Source organism: Lissotriton helveticus, chromosome 4_1 (assembly GCF_964261635.1).
Source record: "Lissotriton helveticus chromosome 4_1, aLisHel1.1, whole genome shotgun sequence".
Taxonomy (NCBI): Eukaryota; Metazoa; Chordata; class Amphibia; order Caudata; family Salamandridae; genus Lissotriton; species Lissotriton helveticus.
This window is the reverse complement of record NC_136063.1, coordinates 1,505,334,994-1,505,352,833: the sequence shown is the minus strand read 5'-3', so window position 1 is coordinate 1,505,352,833 and position 17,840 is coordinate 1,505,334,994. Positions and strand designations below refer to the sequence as shown.

The 17,840-nt window shown below is 42.6% G+C and overlaps 1 protein-coding gene across 1 annotated transcript in view; it reads right to left on the bottom strand.

Moving 5' to 3' along the window:
* ABCA13 (ATP binding cassette subfamily A member 13) overlaps positions 1–17,840 on the bottom strand; it is a 2,470,580-nt gene that overhangs the window by 1,026,172 nt on the left and 1,426,568 nt on the right. The window contains exon 35 of the mRNA XM_078686273.1: positions 3,399–3,648. Coding sequence (XP_078542399.1) covers positions 3,399–3,648 — 250 coding nt within the window. The remainder of the gene's footprint in view (positions 1–3,398; positions 3,649–17,840) is intronic.

The following is a 17,840-nucleotide window of genomic DNA, read 5'->3' as shown; positions in this document are numbered from 1 at the left end:
CTTCGACTTGAGTCCACCCTTGGACTCCACCGGACACTTCATCTTCAACCTGCCTGCAGCCCTTTCAGCTTCAAGCACCAAGAGCCTGCGTGTCAAAACCCGACGCCACTTCGACCCTGTGCACCCACTTCCTGTGGGTGAGGTAACTTTGCTCCGCCGGTGTTCCCACACTGGTGCACATCCCTAGGGTCTGTGTGTTAAGTTTTGTTCCTCTAGGTCCAGCGGAAGTGTCCTTAAACTTTAACTTTATAACTTTTACGCACCATTGGTTAACATTGGTGCATGCGTGCGCTTTCCGCACATCTCCCGAATCCCGAGGGCCATTCCCGACTTCAGCATTGCTTGTCCTGACTGCTCCCAGCGATTCCCTAGGCCCTAGGCCTAACCACTGCTCGATTGGTATCTCTTATACCACTTGTTTAGTATATGGTTTGAGTGGCCACCCGCCCTCATCCATAATTGTGCAACTTGTATGTTTAAACAGTGCTTTTGATTTAACGCTTGTGCCCCTTTATTCATAAAGAATACTGGGGATTGTTTTTAGTAATAAACACATATATTTTTATAATATATACTTGTGTGGTGTCCTTTCATTTGATATTACAGGATTGTATGTGGTAAAACAGCTCGCTTAACACGACCTCTTAAGTTAAGCCTTTAGGCTGCTTAGTCCATGCTACCCCTAGGATAGCTTGTCTAATAAGGTTGACTTACAACCAGACACCATAAGGGATTGTTTGGTCTGATAACAGGTGGTTCCAGAATTGAAAACATCACCTATCAGGCCAACTTCTCACACCCACACAATGCAATCAACAGATGAATGGTCTTACAGACAAAACAGTCACACCAAGCCCGAGGATCAACAGAGAGGGAGAACAATTACTTTATTTCATTATATTTGATTCTTAAAGCACTTCTAAACATCCTGAAGTGTGCAAATTTGGACAAAGACAAGAGGGACATTGAACATATGCTGAGCTGGCAAGCCTTGGAGAGCAATGGAACTTTTTTCTCTCTTGGGGGTATACATCTGCCAGAAAAAGAAGAATGTAGGCAGTAGATTCCTTGATCTGGCAAAGATCCTGGCTTGCAGATTGTGTTACACTGGGGCTTTCCTTAGGGGCCACTGCACAGAAGACACGACACAGCACACATAGAAACAGCAAACACTAGGAGAAATAAAGCATTTCTCCTCGTTTCACCTGTTTAAGACCAGGTTTTCTCTGTTGTTAATTTTTGCCCTGCCTCCTATTTAGGCGACCCTTGTGAATAGGGGGCAACGTCAAAGTCAATGGGTGTTGCGGTGGAATGTCCACCGCAACACCCATTGCCCTCCTCTTTCATGCTAAGTACAGCGTAAACGGGTGCCTTATTTAAAAGGCAGCGTTAAGGCGTGTTAAGTGGCTTAACGCTGCTTTGTAAATATACCCCTCTGTCTCCCGCTGAGGTGAGATATGGTTTTAGCTGGGCAATGTTCACCTGCATGTCCATAGGTTAACACAATAAGATGCAGCAAATATCCATATGTGGTGCTGCTGTTGCTGCTGACTTCTTTGATGATGGTGTTGTTGGAACTGCTGTCACTGTTGTGAGTTTTTACAAGTAGCCAATCAGGTGATTGGATTGATGCGGCAAACCTATTTGTCAAGTATATGTTTTATTTCTGGGCTTCATGTAGTATATACCAGAGGGAGAATACCTGTTAAATTGTGAATCACAATAAAATTGAATCAGTATCAAAACAAATTTCAGATATGTGTGAACGTTGTCAAAACTGTAAATTCAAAAGAGGCTGGGCTGCTTGCAACATAAAAAGTATGCCTTAGTGACGATTTCTGCCTCAATTTCATATGCATACATGTGTGTGACTGTGATATGGCTGTCTTTTCACTAAGGGCAAATCCATGGACTTAAAGAGCCCAATTCACAAAACCATTTGCATGTGTAATTTTAACATACATTTGCGAATGTTTGCCATTATACGGGCAAATTCACTTTTGTAAAGTTCTAAAAACGTAAATATACATTTATATGTAATATTACCCCACCTTAGTTTAATATCACTAATGATTAAATCAATGTTCAGGATCGGACCAGGAAATGGACTCCTTCAATAATGATGTGGATTTGCGGGATAGAATTTTTGCAATGATAAAGAATAATAAAATTGCGGTTGCATCATAAATGAGGGCATTTTTGAATGTGCAACTGTGCACTATGAACAATTACTCATACAGAATTACCTTTGTATAGACATAACTGAGAAGTCACAAAGCGTTTCATGGCTGCTCATGAAAACCTTGAATTCTAAAAAATGAACATAAATATGCCCCAAAATGAGGGAGTAAGCCTATGGCTGAAGTTTTATTTTTTATTTTTAGAATCAAACAGGATTACTAATTACAAAGATGTTAAGGGCTTGATCCAGGTCGGGTAGACAGGGTACTCCATTGCAAGTGTGATGGAGTACCCTGTCCGGGAAACCCTCCATTCCGTCAATGGAAAGCTTAATCCGATGGCCTGACACAGTGGTGGCTATCGGCGAAAGGATATAAGCATGATGCTTTACTTTTTTTTGTCTGTCAAGCCAGGGAAACCTGGTGTTGATTAATTGAAAAATAAATGTAATGACCCCCAAACCCAGGGAAAAAACTCCTTAGGTGTGGGTGTCATTTGTTTTTTAAAAACAAACTCCCAATCTAGGAGCTTGTTTTTGAACAACAAAAAGTTTGGTGGATGGCCATCAAAACTGATGTTGCCGTCCACAAAACACGTGGAACCTTTTCTCCGAATTGCCATGATGGCGGTTCATCTGAAGGTACAGAGATCACTGTTGGGCCGGTGGTGTTATCTAATTACGGTGATCTTTCTGTCAGGGTGGTGGACATAATGTCCTCCGCCACCATGAGAGACACAGTAGACTGCCATACTTTAAATCAGGCTCTATGTTATCCATTATACTTACAATCTATTGCAGGGAAAGTAGTGTGCTAACCATTCCCAAGAGAACTGCATCTCATAGCTACACAGATAGCACAAAAACATATTGAAGTAATATACTGTTGCTGACAACCTAAAGGCCTTGATTTAAAGTTTGGTGGATGAGATACTGCATCACAAATTTGACGAATAAGCCAGTCATAGTATTAGAAGTACTATGCACTTTTAATACAGCAGACGGAATATCTGTTGTGTTATTGATGGAGCATCCCACCTGTTGAACTCTTAATTGGGCCCTAATGGTTTAATTAACCAAAAAAGCACATAAAACACTAAGAAGAAACCTTCCCTTATAGTTCACACAGATCCATAAAAGGGATTCTAATTTGATTAAAGAAATTGTTTACTGTAGTGATGAATCTCGTCATAAATTATTATAATTAATATAGTCGTACCTGTAGAAGCAGGCAGCTGGGCCACTGTATAGCTCAGGGCTCAGCTTGAGCGATGGATAGTCAATAGCCAATGGTTTCAGAGTAAAGAGTGCCATCGCCATAGTGACAAAGACAATCGGCAGGACAAGGCTTGAAAGGGCTCCTCTCCAATCTCGTCTTTGGTGGTGGAACTGCTTGATTAACAGGGAGGTAATTTGTGTGAGAATAAGACGCCAGCCTTCCAAAGTCCCAGCCTCCATCAGCAAACTATCTAAACATAGGAAGGAAAGAAAATTGAAAGATGTCAGGAAACATATCTTAGCCGCTCACTGTGAGAAACATTTAAAAACCGTAATACAGTTGTTCTTGATATTTTTAGCTGGTTTAATGGAGCTACAAAAATCTGTGACTTGCTTTGAAGTAGTCCTTGCTGAAACAGTTTAATATTAAAATATGCATTATATTGTTTATGAAGCTCAGAGGGACCAATTCACAAAAGCATTTATGAATGTATAAAGTAATACTCCTGCAGTTATATTACATGGCTTTGTGAATTGGCTCCAAAACATCTAACATGGGAATAAAACAGGAATTTTCAGCACACTTACATGGGCAATTAGTACAGCTAGAAAGCACTGTGCCATCTTTGCGCTTTTACCAATCGGGATTCGGACAAAGGCAAGTAAGAAGATGGCCTTGATGTTTGAAGGTTTTGTGAACCGGTGAGTGGGTGAGTTTGTGAGTATTCATCAATTTATGCCTGAACAAATGCATAGTTGTAAAGTGGCAACAGTAGAATGTTTCAAATCCTTACCACAATGGTGGAAAAGTCTACGATCCAACAGCAGAAATATGCTTTGAGAGAAAATAATCTTTCATTCTGAATTTATGTGAATTGCACAGGAGTAGGCTGCCTCGGACAGCAGACGATTCTATTGCCTCACATAAATTCCTCTGTAGTAAAACACCATTTGCATGAAAAATGTGCTTATCTCAAATCCTTCTCATTAGCACTAGAGATGGACATGCCCCTCCAAAGGAAAAAGGAAAAGATGGAACATGGGATTTAGCAGCTCCTCCCAACGTTTAGACAATATCAACATTATTACTACGGCTATGTTGTACATATTCAGAATTACCATCAATGTATACTGAGACGTCAGGTGCACAAAGAGCCCTTTTGTCAATGACTCCTGCTCTCTCTTCCTTTTGTCCACAATTGGAATTCTCCTATTTAAACTCACTATTCGCGAAAAAAACTACTAAGTAGTAATAAGCTCACTCGCCATTCATTGGAAATGTGAATTAATTAATTTGATAAACTTGGTATAACTCTTCTGTTTCAAGACTTCCAACAATTCTCACCAGGCTTTTCTTACCTAAAGTTCACAATTTTGCTGTTAGCTACACTTCACATCCTCCTCAATCCCTCTTTTTTCCAACCCTCTGGGACTTCAGTTCTATTGTGTGCCTTACGCTAGATGTTCTAAACTATAGCAAAGGGACATACTCACATCTGTTTTATAAGGTCTAGTCTATTTTAATGGATAAAATGACAACAGCAATAAGTGCTACTTAACTTTTCCCAACTTTCATTAAGGTGTTTGCTAATATTAATTGCAGACATTGAATTGAATTACTATTCAAAGCAGTAAATAAACTCCAGGTTCAAGTTGTAATTATAACAGGCTCTAGCTAAAAATAAGCCCTAGCTCCAAGGAATGCATCTTTTGCCAAAGCTGTTGCTGTGATAGATTGTGTGCCTATCATTATTTTGACCGACTGTAATATACCTTATAGTTCAAAGTGGTTCCGTTTACTTTCATCTTCGGTGATGTCTAAAAAAATAATTCATTATATGAGATCTTTAGCATCTGTAGGAAATTGTAAACCTAACGTAATGAACGTGTGTGGGAAAGCAGCAAAGTGAAAAAATAATTTTAACAATTTACTTTTTTTATGCTAGAAATTAAGCAGAACAAACCCATTTAAATACTTTGAAAAGAAGATAATAGGTTCCACTCTATCAGTATTGATCCAAAACATTGAATGCAACACTTTTAAAAATAATAATAATAATACTTTTAAAAGGGAACACAATGCAAAATGTTTGTTCACAAAATACATCGTAGTAACAACACTGTGAAATGGTTAAGAGTTTGAGGCTAAGGGTAAAGGGATTATGTTTAGAGGATCGGGTTAAAGAATAGGGTTAAGAATTATGGTTGCCATATGGGAATAAGGTTTCGGATATATGGTTTAGGTAATAAGGTGTTCAAGAGGTTAAAAGTTACTAGTTAAGGGTTTGGGGGTATGGTTAAAGTAATAGAGGCTAAAAGTGTGGATTTAGGGGTAAAGATATAAGCATAAAAGTATTGATTTAAGGGTTTGGATTATAGGTTTAAGGTTCTGGAGTATAGGATTCAACAGTATGGAGTCAGGAGACAGGCATTAAGGTGTTGGGGATCACATAAATTAGTAGTAAAGGGCTTGGAGTATGTGGTCAAAGACATAGGTGTTAAAAGTATGGGGTTAGAGGTAAAAGTATTGGTTTAAACGTATTGCTTTAAGGGTTTGGGTATATGGTTATAGGCTTGGAACACAGGTTTAAGGTTTGGGAAATTAGGAATAGGAGTTTAAAATACAGCGTTAAGGTTAAATGTTTCGGTGTAGTGTTAAGGAAATAAATGTTAAGTGTAAGTGTTGGGTGTTGGTGTTCAAGATTTTGGGCTGCAGAGCTTATGGATGCAGAGGTCTATGCTAATGGGTTAGGTGTTAAGAATAAAGGGTCAAAGGTATGGGGTTATTTGATTACGGGTTTGGTGTATTGCATTAAGAGGTTGTGGCATAGCAATATGGGTTTGTGGTACTGCTTTAAAAGGTTGAGGTATATGGTTTAGAAGTTAAAAAGTTGCAGATTGTGGCTATAGGATAAAGGTATGGGATCAGAGGTTAGGGCTCATTGTATAGGGTAAAGGATTTTAGATTATGTTTTTTGGTTATAGAGTTAAGGGTTGGGTTTTAGGGTTAAGAATTATGGGTTCATTTTATTGGGTTATGGGTTTAGGATTTATGGGTTAGGGGTCAAGGCCATGGGGTGAGCAACTAGATGTTAAGGGACTAGCCTACAAATTATGAGTTTTCAGTATAAAGTTAACATTTTTGGTTATAGGTCTAATGGATTGTGGCATAGGGGTTAAGAAGTTAGCTGGTAGGGGGTCTATAGTTAACACCTACATTTGCATTTTTAGTGTTACATAAGGGATTGTGTTTAAATTAAGGTGTGGTGGTGAGCAATATAATTATTGTTAACCTATCTGTAAGAAAAACATCAGACTTGTTAATTTACACACTAACACTCTACCTAATTAATATCGATGAAATATACATAATTTGCAGTAAAATATTTAGAAATACTAAAAAGTATCTGATGCCATTTCCTAGTTAATAAAAACTGAATTAACAAGGTCGAATCTAAATGTCAAAAGCACAAAGGCTCAGATTACAAAATGTACCGCTAATTCTGACCTGTCAGCAAACACCTATTAGTGAGAACTTTATCAGGCATATTAAATACCACGCTCTAATTATCAGCCTTTTGTATGCATGTTTATTTGTGTTTTCTGTGACTGTTGTGATTGTGTGTATGTAACTGCAGTGTCCATGTACAGATAGAACTGTATGTGATGTAGGTATGTGTTTGTCTTTTTTGTGCAAGATTACATCTCTTGTTGTCTGTGGATGGAAGCCCTTCTATTTGTTAGTGTATGTTATTGGGACTATTAATGACTCCTTGGGCTGTGCTACACAAAGTGCCCCGGAGGTGCAATGGGTGTTTGAATCCGCTTTGCACGCCTCCAAGGCATTTTGGTGTTACAGAAGGGGATGCAGATGCTTGTGCAGCCCCTTCTGTAATGCAGATAGCTTTGGCGCACATGCAGCAGCAGTGCTATCTCAAGATGGCATTCACTCATTTGCATAGGGGCATGGCCCTATGCAAAGGAGGGACATACTTTGCCTCTGCGCCCTCCACCATATTATGGAAACTGGCACAGAGGCAAACATACCATTAGGAGGTGCACTGGAGGTGTGCCACAAAAAGGTGAGCACTGTCAGTGCACCCCCTGAGGGTAGCCCTCTCACAGGATGAAAGTGGCTCCCATGAACATACCAGACATCCCCCTACAGACGGGTGCAGTGATTCACTGCACCCACCTGCTGGGGGATTTCTAATCCCTTTTGAAAGTGCAGGAGGGTTGCCGCCTACACAGAGAAACACAAAGCAGCTTTTAGAAAGTTGCTCTATATTTTTCTTGAATACGCTGCCCCGCTGCGTGACTTTGTAGCTGCCCTGTGGGCACTGCATTCCCTAATAGGGTGCACTTTCCTTGTTTGCACCCGGCGCACTTGCTTTAAGGTGTGCCATTATGCAAACTTGAAAAGTATGTCCTATCTGTAATAGGGTCCCTGGTCTTTCAGCCTTTTCCCATGATCCTTGAGGATGTACAGAGTACTCACTAAAATCAAAGCTGAGGTTGCAAATAATTCCTACAAACCTGAACATTAAGTAGTTGGTCTCCCAAGTCTAGCTCAAAAAGGTGATGTCAGACTATATACAGTAGAATACAGTTATTGCAGTTCCAATAAAAACAGATTGTTAAGGCAGAGAGCTATTTCTTTTACAAAGAGAACCATGACTTAGTAACACATTTAAAACAGGTATAGGTAGTTACAATTATGGTGTAGTTATGGTTAGGACAGATTTTGCATTGAAATCCCTTTCTTAATTTCGCTATTAACTTTGCACCATGAGATAGCTCTTCACAAAGAAACTTTCAGCTGGTTTAGGTTTGGCATGATAAGTTTATGCAGATCTGTCACAGTGGGAGGGAGGGGACCTAAAGAGCGGTCAATAAATCTACATATGCTGTTTTAAATCTGATAGAAAACTGGGCTCTCCATTACAGAAAACAAAGTGAACAGAATGCAACCAAATTTGGCAGGAACCTATAATTTTTGTCAGAGGAGTATCTTTGCTTGGTTTGGTGTAAATCTATTTAATAGTTTTCAAGAAATGAGTCCTACAAAAGTGTGTTGGTGGCTTTTCTACGGTTAAAGGTTTTTCAATATCTGTACTGTTAGGCCATTAATTGTTCACAAACTGACGTTCAATGACATTTTCCAAACCCAAACAAAAATTATAAAAAGAATTTGATTGGACGGAGAAGCTTTTTCTCCAGTCGTCCATTTCAGAACCGCAATCTCAAACCTAGGTCGCCAAAACTGCAGGCTCTGATTGGCTAGCTGCAGGAGAAAATACAAAGATGCATAAGAAGGCAGTGTGGGTATATGACCCCCATACCTGCAGTCCTAGTTTGGTGGACTCCCAAGGTGCTCCCCAAAGTAAAAACAATAAAAATAATTGGTTTGTGATGCAGACTGCAAACTTTTCCCAGAGTCACCTGCATCCATGTTCTTATGTTAGTGAACTATGAAACCCTTGTATACATGTTGTGTCCCCAGTAATAGTTTGCATACTTTGTTTACAAACTCTAAAGCCCTTGGATGCATTTTGGGTTCCCCACCTTAATTCACAGACTCTGTACCAAGTCTATAAACTGTGAAACTCATGGGCCCATACTGGATCACCCACCATAATCCAAGGACTCCATATGATGTCTGTGAACTATGAGCTTCTGGATAAATTCTGGATCACCAGTCATGAATCAGTTCATGGACTCTGAACAGGGTCCGCAAACTCTAATGTCCATGTTAGGTACGTCCTGAGTCTGTGCACTTGATTTTAAGTCTATTCATTATCAACACATTTGGGCGCTGATAACAATATATAATGTGAATTATGTCCTCTTTAAATAAGATTCAGATTGTGTTTTGAGGGTGTATTCTTAGTGAGCTGGAACTTTTTTTAAATGCACTGGATCGCCTAGAAAAGAGGGGAGGACTTCCTTTCAAATCAGCTGACATATTAGAATCCACAGACCTTCTGACAATTTAAACTGCATTCTTTAATCTTTATATAATCTCCAACCAGATCAAAAAATGCCAGTTCCTTAACAACAGGTGCCACAACGACAATGTTCAGAGGGCACCTGTTCAATTCACATATAGAGGTAATGCTTCTTTGAGCAGGAGTATGGCAGAATGGCTGACACAGCTGGTAAGGAATTCCCTGGAGCATCGCCTCAAGTTCAGAAAGAAGATGTCATCTACCCTGGATAGAGACAATGGAGGGGGAAAAAAGCTCAAAGGACTATTTTTTTTTACACATCCACGTGCACAGAAAAAACTTGAGACCACGAAGGCCAATTGCAAGCAGCATGAACAAAAAATGAGCATGAGACAGGCCGTGTTTTACTCCTATGGGGCTTCAATGATGAAATAACACCTGGAGTCAAAACTAAAAAAGGAGTTCATAAGTTTCCTTGTAGGACAGAATAAAAATAGCTACCCAGTCAACAACCATATTAAATGTTCCTGAATGTGTGCTGCATGAAACTGAAGAAAAAAATTCCAACGCCAACATTTTTGCACTCTGTTGCAAGGAGTGTCAAATCAATCCTTGGACTAAGGACTTAACATTATTTATAGCAATAAGTAACAATATCCAAAAGCACCAAGTTATTTTAGAACAACACATACTCAAACTTAATGCTATAAACATTGGCATCTCATCGATAGTGTCAATTGAAATGTTATAAATTATCTGCCCAAAAATCATTTATTAGGTTTGTAATTGGTCTGGTACTTCAAGGGTGTGGTCATGAGAATTACATTAGTTGCAATAAAATATTTTTTAGGTTGAGTATTCAAGACCTCTTGTATATAATTTAGTATATACTTATATACCTTAGTATATACTTATATGTGTATGTACTTTGGGGGCTCTGGAGATCAATCCTAGGACTTGCCTGCTTCCACTGAGGGACTTTTTTTTCTGTTCAACTGCCTCTATTTAACTGTCTTGATAGAAAACGACCAGCAGAGGTCAGTAGAATACCAGAATAGCTTTCTGCTGTGGGACTTTCTTTTTTTAATTTTTCTGGCAACTTCCTCTATTTAACTTTCTTGATAGAAAATGACCAGCAGAAGTCAGTAAAATACAAGAATCACTTTAGCATTCTCTAGATTTCATTCCAGAGAAATTGTCTTCCACAAGCATCCGAAAACAATCATATTTATTTTTTAAATCTTATATTTTCAGTCATATGAACACCAAAGGCCCTGATTTAATATAAAAAACAGAGCTTTGGACTATACCATTTGCAGTTGAAAGGCAATATTTCTCTCCATGTGTTCCCATACCTGGCGTGTTACACAGTTTGGTGTTTACTTTCCCTCCATATTAAAGAACGTAGATGTTTCAGCACCCATGCTAATGTGCTGCATAGCTAAATACATATAAGGTCCCAAAGGCAAGACCAATTGCATTGCAAATGGTTGTTTTTATAGAAGATCATGTAACAGACATAAGTAATATTGGTTTTCTTCTTGCCTAGAGTCCAGACTGCTGAACGGATTAACGCTAAACTTGCCACAAAAGTAGAACTTCACTCAGAAAGCATGTTTTCATTGGTTTGGTGTAAATCCTTTCAGTAGTGTTTGAGAAATTAGAATTTCAAAAAGTTGCTGACGTGCCTTGAAAAGGTTACAACGTTTTTACATCTCTGCCTTTTAAAATTGTGAGTCATGCATGACTCTTGTCTCTTATTAATCACATTTTGCTTTTTTTTCAAATGGTTTTGGGGCATTCTGAAGGTCGCGAGTCAACAGTGATTTGTGAGATATTTTTCCGCAGCCATAAGAGGTACCTGATGCCAGGGGGTTGCTGGGAAGCACCTAGAAACAATGAAAAATGCACTTAGAATTCCCCAAAAAGTTTCAAAGTGCAAGAATCGCAATTCACCTTCAGTCACTTCAGGTCAAGAAGAAAAATGTATTTTTGGTGGAAAAACTCACGATTTTGATGAAAATGTGAGAAAAATATTTTCCCATACAAAAAAAGGACCTTTTTTTGCAATTTAACAAGAAATTAGCAATTTGTTTTTCCATATAGAAAGGACAACACACCCTACAGTGAGGCTTTGCAGCCAGCAACAGGTTGGGAAGATGGCGGAAGGGTATGTGCAGGGAGGGTTGAACTCCTGTTACCTAATTGGACACAGGGCGCATCCAAGAGGAAAGCCCCCAATGCTGATAGGTGAATGCTGTGCGCTGCTGGTTTTGGGTACCTGTGGTGGGTTGGGAGTAGAGAGTGACAGTATGCCAGGTCCTGCACCCATCCCATTGCTTGGTATGGCCAAAGGCCATGTGCTCAGAGGGTTGCACGCTGGCAGTGGGTTGGCTTCTACGCAGACCCTGCACCCAACCACTTCTGGGCATGGTTGAAGGCCACGCACAGCAAAAGGTGCACACCCTTGGATGCATTTTGGGTTCCCCACCATAATTCACAGACTCTGTACTAAGTCTATAAACTGTGAAACTCATGGGCCCATACTGGATCCCCCACCATAATTCAAGGACTCCATATCATGTCTGCGAACTATGAGCTTCTGGATAAATTCTGGATCACCAGTCATGAATCAGCTCATGGACTCTGAACAGGGTCCGCAAACTCTGATGCCCATTTTAGGTATGTCCTGAGTCTGTGCACTTGATTTTAAGTCTATTCATTATCAACACATTTGGACGCTGATAACAATATATAATGTGAATTATGTCCTCTTTAAATAATATTCAGATTGTGTTTTGAGGGTGTATTCTTAGTGAGCTGGAACTTTTTTTAAATGCACTGGATCGCCTAGAAAAGAGGGGAGGACTTCCTTTCAAATCAGCTGAGATATTAGAATCCACAGACCTTCTGACAATTTAAACTGCATTCTGAGGGTTTCATTTCATTAATCTTTGTATAATCTCCAACCAGATCAAAAATGCCAGTCCCTTAGACACAGATGCCACAAACACAATTTTCAGAGGGCACCTGTTCAGTTCACATATAGAGGTAATGCTTCTTTGAGCAGGAGTATGGCAAAATGGCTGACACAGCTGGGAAGGAATTCCCTGGAGCATCGCCTCAAGTTCAGAAAGAAGATGTCATCTACCCTGGAGAGAGACAATGGAGGGGGAAAAAAGCTCAAAGGACTATTTTTTTTTACACATCCACGTGCACAGAAAAAACTTGAGACCATGAAGGCCAAGTGCAAGCAGCATGAACAAAAAATGAGCATGAGACAGGCAGTGTTTTACTCCTATGGGGCTTCAATGATGAAATAACACCTGGAGTCAAAACTAAAAAAGGAGTTCATAAATTTCCTTGTAGAACAGAATAAAAATAGCTACCCAGTCAACAACCATATAAAATGTTCCTGAATGTGTGTTGCATGAAACTGAAGAAAAAAATTCCAACACCAACATTTTTGCACTCTGTTGCAAGGAGTGTAAAATCAATCCTTGGACTAAGGACCTAACATTTTTTATAGCAGTAAGTAACAATATCCAAAAGCACCAAGTTATTATATAACAACACATACTCAAACTTAATGCTATAAACATTGGCATCTCATCGATAGTGTCAATTGAAATGTTATAAATTATCTGCCCAAAAATCATTTATTAGGTTTGTAATTGGTCTGGTACTTCAAGGGTGTGGTCATGAGAATTACATTAGTTGCAATAAAATATTTTTTAGGTTGAGCATTCAAGACCTCTTGTATATAATTTAGTATATACTTATATACCTTAGTATATACTTATATGTATATGTACTTTGGGGGCTCTGGAGACCAATTCTAGGACTTGCCAGCTTCCACTTAGGAACTTGTTTTCTGTTCAACTGCCTCTATTTAACTCTCTTGATAGAAAACGACCAGCAGAGGCCAGTAAAATACCAGAATAGCTTTCTGTTGTGGGACTTTCTTTTTTTTATTTTTCTGGCAACTTCCTCTATTTAACTTTCTTGATAGAAAATTACCAGCAGAAGTCAGTAAAATACAAGAATCACTTTAGCATTCTCTAGATTTCATTCCAGAGACATTGTCTTCCACGAGCATCAGAAAACAATAATATTTATTTTTTAAATCTTGTATTTTCAGTGATATGAACACCAAAGGCCCTGATTTAATATTAAAAACAGAGCTTTGGACTATACCATTTGCAGTTGAAAGGCAATATTTCTCTACATGTGTTCCCATACCTGGCGTGTTACACAGTTTGGTGTTTACTTTCCCTCCATATTAAAGAACGTAGATGTTTCAGCACCCAGGCTAATGTGCTGCATAGCTAAATACATATAAGGTCGCAAAGGCAAGACCAATTGCATTGCAAATGCTTGTTTTTATAGAAGATCATGTAACAGATTTAAGTAATATTTTCTTCTTGCCTAGAGTCCAGACTGCTGAACGGATTAACGCTAAACTTGGCACAAAAGTAGAACTTCACTTAGAAAGCATGTTTTCATTGGTTTGGTGTAAATCCTTTCAGTAGCGTTTGAGAAATTAGAATTTCAAAAAGTTGCTGACGTGCCTTGAAAAGGTTACAACTTTTTTACATCTCTGCCTTTCAAAATTGTGAGTCATGCATGACTCTTGTCTCTTATTAATCACATTTTGATTTTTTATCAAATGGTTTTGGGGCATTCTGAAGGTCGCGAGTCAACAGTGATTTGTGAGGGGGCGTGGCCAACATCATGGCGTGATAGGACGCGCGGCTCCGGAGCTCCCGGCGAGCCGCCTCGATATCTGACTTAAAACTGCCCAAATAATCACCAATTAGCTAGAGGCTGATCGTGGGATGCCCGGTGCTTGCAGAGGCGAAGTAAACGTGCAAAACTCCTGTCCGCCGCGCTGTCTATGCGGCTTTTTCTGAAAACGCACTGAGAGCCGAGCGAGATTCAAGATGGCGGCCGCGCCGTCATCGGCTGCAGAGCCGAGGCGCGACCTCCTGAGCCAGCGGCGTCTCCCCCACAGCCGGGAGGAAGGGCAGCAACACCAAGACACCGGTTGCTGGGCCTGGACACCCTCGATCTGGGAGTTGGGGGCTCTAAAGAGGATCCGATCACCCCCACTGGCTGCGACCGTGATCTGCACGGGCTGCCGTGGGGAAATCGACGACTCGCTGGAAGGGCCAATGAGGTGCGGACCGGCGATACGAGGGGTGCAGGTGGGACCGAGTTCTGAGCGGAGGTCGAGGAAACCCTCGGAAAAACACTGCGGAGCTGTGTCAACCCTGTGACTGCACCCTTGAGGCCTAGACCCAGGTCTCCTCCACACAACCAACCACCAGGGGAAGCGACTGGAGGGCCAGGGTCATAGGAACTGCTACTCGCTGCCCGGGTATCGGAGGCCCTTCATCTGGGGGCGACCGGCGATGGGGGGTCAGGCGGACCCTCCCGACAACATCGGCCGGGGAACTGATCATCACAAGCGGCGGAGCGGGGAAGATAGGGACCCACGAGACCCACGGGGCGTGGTCCTCGGACCCTGGCACACCTACGGGGACCTGGACCTTCCTCGAGACCCGCAGGTACCCGGGAGGGAGGGGGCTATCCGTCTGCACAGCGGACCCGTCACAATACTCCTCCACACCATGGGGAAAAAAGACATACCGCCTAAAGGGCCCAAGCAGGGTGCGATGGACAATTTTGCGGCGCCACGACTGGTGGCGGAGGGCCTTCCCGCCGCTCCCGGCCCACGCTTGGACACCGACTTGCTAATGGGGGCCATCCAGGCCTCGCGAGCTGATATCCAGGAGTCCCGAGCGGCCCTGGAGGTTAAGATAGACGAGGTGGGCTCTGAAGTTACACTCCTGCGACAGGACTTCCGGAAGTTGTCAGACAGGGTCACCTCCCCAGAGGCGCGGATGAGCGAAGCCGAGGATTCCATCGCGACCCTGTGAAAGGATATGGCGGAACTCAAGGCATCCCATTGCCAACTACTCTGGAAGGTAGATGATGCCAAAAATAGGGCACGTCGCAATAACCTCCGCTTTGTCGGATTTAGGGAGGGGATCGAGAAAGCGGATATGGTGTCCTTCCTCCATACATGGCGAATGGAAACCTTCCCAGCGGTGCAATTTTCACCCTGCTTCATTATTGAGAGGGCGCACAGGGCCCTTCTTGCGAAACCTCCAGAGGGGGCGAGACCACGACTGGTCGTTGCGCGCTTCCTGAACTTCGCGGATAGAGACTTGATTTTGAGAGAGGCGAGGAAGCTGGGAGAGATCCGTCTAGAAAACTCACATATCATGATATTCCCAGACTACAGCCAGGAGGTCCAGAAGCAGAGACGCTCTTTCGATGCGGTCAAGGCCAAACTAAGAGACTTAAAGCTCGAGTACATGCTCCTTTTTCCAACGAAACTTAAGGTACTCTACAAGGGACAGGCACTCTTCTTCACGCATCCGGAGGATGCCTGGCAATGGCTAGAGGAGCACCCGATCCTCACCAGCAGTGAGACCGCCAGACAGGACGTGCTAGACAGATCTTTACGAAACGCATCCCACTGGGAACTACCGAAGGCCCAGAGATTGAAATCCAGGAGATCCAAGAGGCAAGCCCCAGCGGCACCCTACAGAGGATGAGGCACCGGAACTACACGAAAAGGACGTTCGGCCTCCCCGCATGGTGCGGCGGCAACGGGGTCGAGATCTACCGCTCAACGATCCAATGCTCGCTCGGAGGGCGAGGACGAAGAAGGACTCGATAGCTGTACATCCGGAGGCGAAGAAGAGGAGGAAGAGAGACAATCTGTTCACCCGCTGGTGCATGAGATCCGGGAGTTGGATCAGGACCTGTCAGGACAACATAGTGCGCCCGAAGCAGAGACTCAAGGCTCCAAATCTTAATTGATAGCGGTTTGGGCCACTGACCCTGCAACATGAAGCTGTGAGGCAAACTAACCGATATCTCCTCTGAAGAATTTGCATTTGGAGAATGGAAGTGGCGGCCCGTCCTGGGATGCACGCAAGTTGACACTCCCCCCTGTTTTACACGTTTTATTGTTGCTTAGTGGTTTGAAGGGAGGGATTGGTGGGTGGGCGACAGGCCTACTCTTACGGAAAGTTATGTCCTGTCTCAGGATAAGACTGGAAGGGGAGGGAGGTGGGGTGCGGGGGGGGGAGAGAGGGTTCTCAAGTTTGTTTAGTTGTGGGAATGGGTGGGAAAAGTTGGGGGGGAAGAACACAGATGTGAAAATGCAGCAACGTGCAATGAGCCTCAAAGTCACAAACACACACCGGAGTCTCACCACATACGACCATAACATTTCCCAATGGCAAGTACCTTAGTCACCCCGCATGAGGGAGGTAGGAGACTGAGCATCCTGACTTGGAATGTCAATGGACTAGGTTCTAAGATTAAGAGGGGCCTAGTGAACGCCTACATTAAAAGGGTAGACCCGGACATCATTTTCTTGCAGGAAACACACCTTAAGGGTACTCAGTGTGCCTTCATAGCCAGAGGCCGATTCAGAGTCTTGGCCCATGCGGGATATACATCTGACTCCAGAGGGGTAGCAGTCATTGTTAAGAAGTCCTCACCATTCTGCACCACCCGCACATGGGCGGACACACAGGGGACATACGCGGGAGTACAGGGCACCTGGAATAGACGCACTTATACGCTAATCTCGGTATGCGCACCACCCAAACTACAGACTCGTACTCTCACAGCTCTTGCGAGCATACTTCTAGATACAGCAGACACTATACAAGTAGTGGGAGGCGATTTCAACGATGTTATGGACATAGGGCTTGATAGATCTGGAGGCACAGCGAGAGCAGAGCTCCAGACCACACTGTCCAATCAGATGTCCACTATAGGGCTCACAGATGTATGGCGGTGGCTACACCCAACGCAGCAAACCTACTCATACTACTCTGGGGCACATAGGGTGTTCTCACGACTCGATTATCTTTTCATGTCCCGCCAGTGTCTGAGGGTAGAAGATACAGCAGAATATAAGGCCAGAGGTATTTCGAATCATTCGCCATTGTATGTGAGGGTGGGGCATGACCAGGGTAGGGGTACGTGTACCTGGCGCTTAGCGGCCTGGGATCTCCGTAACACGACCATACTGAGAGACATTCGGACAGATATCAAGGTGTATATTGCGGAAAATGAGGGTACGGTAGACTCGAGGGTCACCCTCTGGGAAGCCCTAAAGCCAGTACTGCGGGACAGGATAAAGTCCAGACTGGGGGTGGTAAGGAGGAAACTGCAGGCGGATGTGGCTGCCCTAGAACAGGAAGTCCTGGGACGGGAGAGAGACTATCTGATCCAAAAAAACAGCGAGAATCTTAGACGGCTACTTGATGCCCAGAAACAGTATAGGGAACTGGCAACTGATGAGGCAAAGACCCAATCTCTTGCTACCCTACACCGGCTATATGATGTAGGAGACAAGTCAGGAAAGCTCTTGGCGTGGCTCAGTAAAAAAGAGAGGGCAGCCA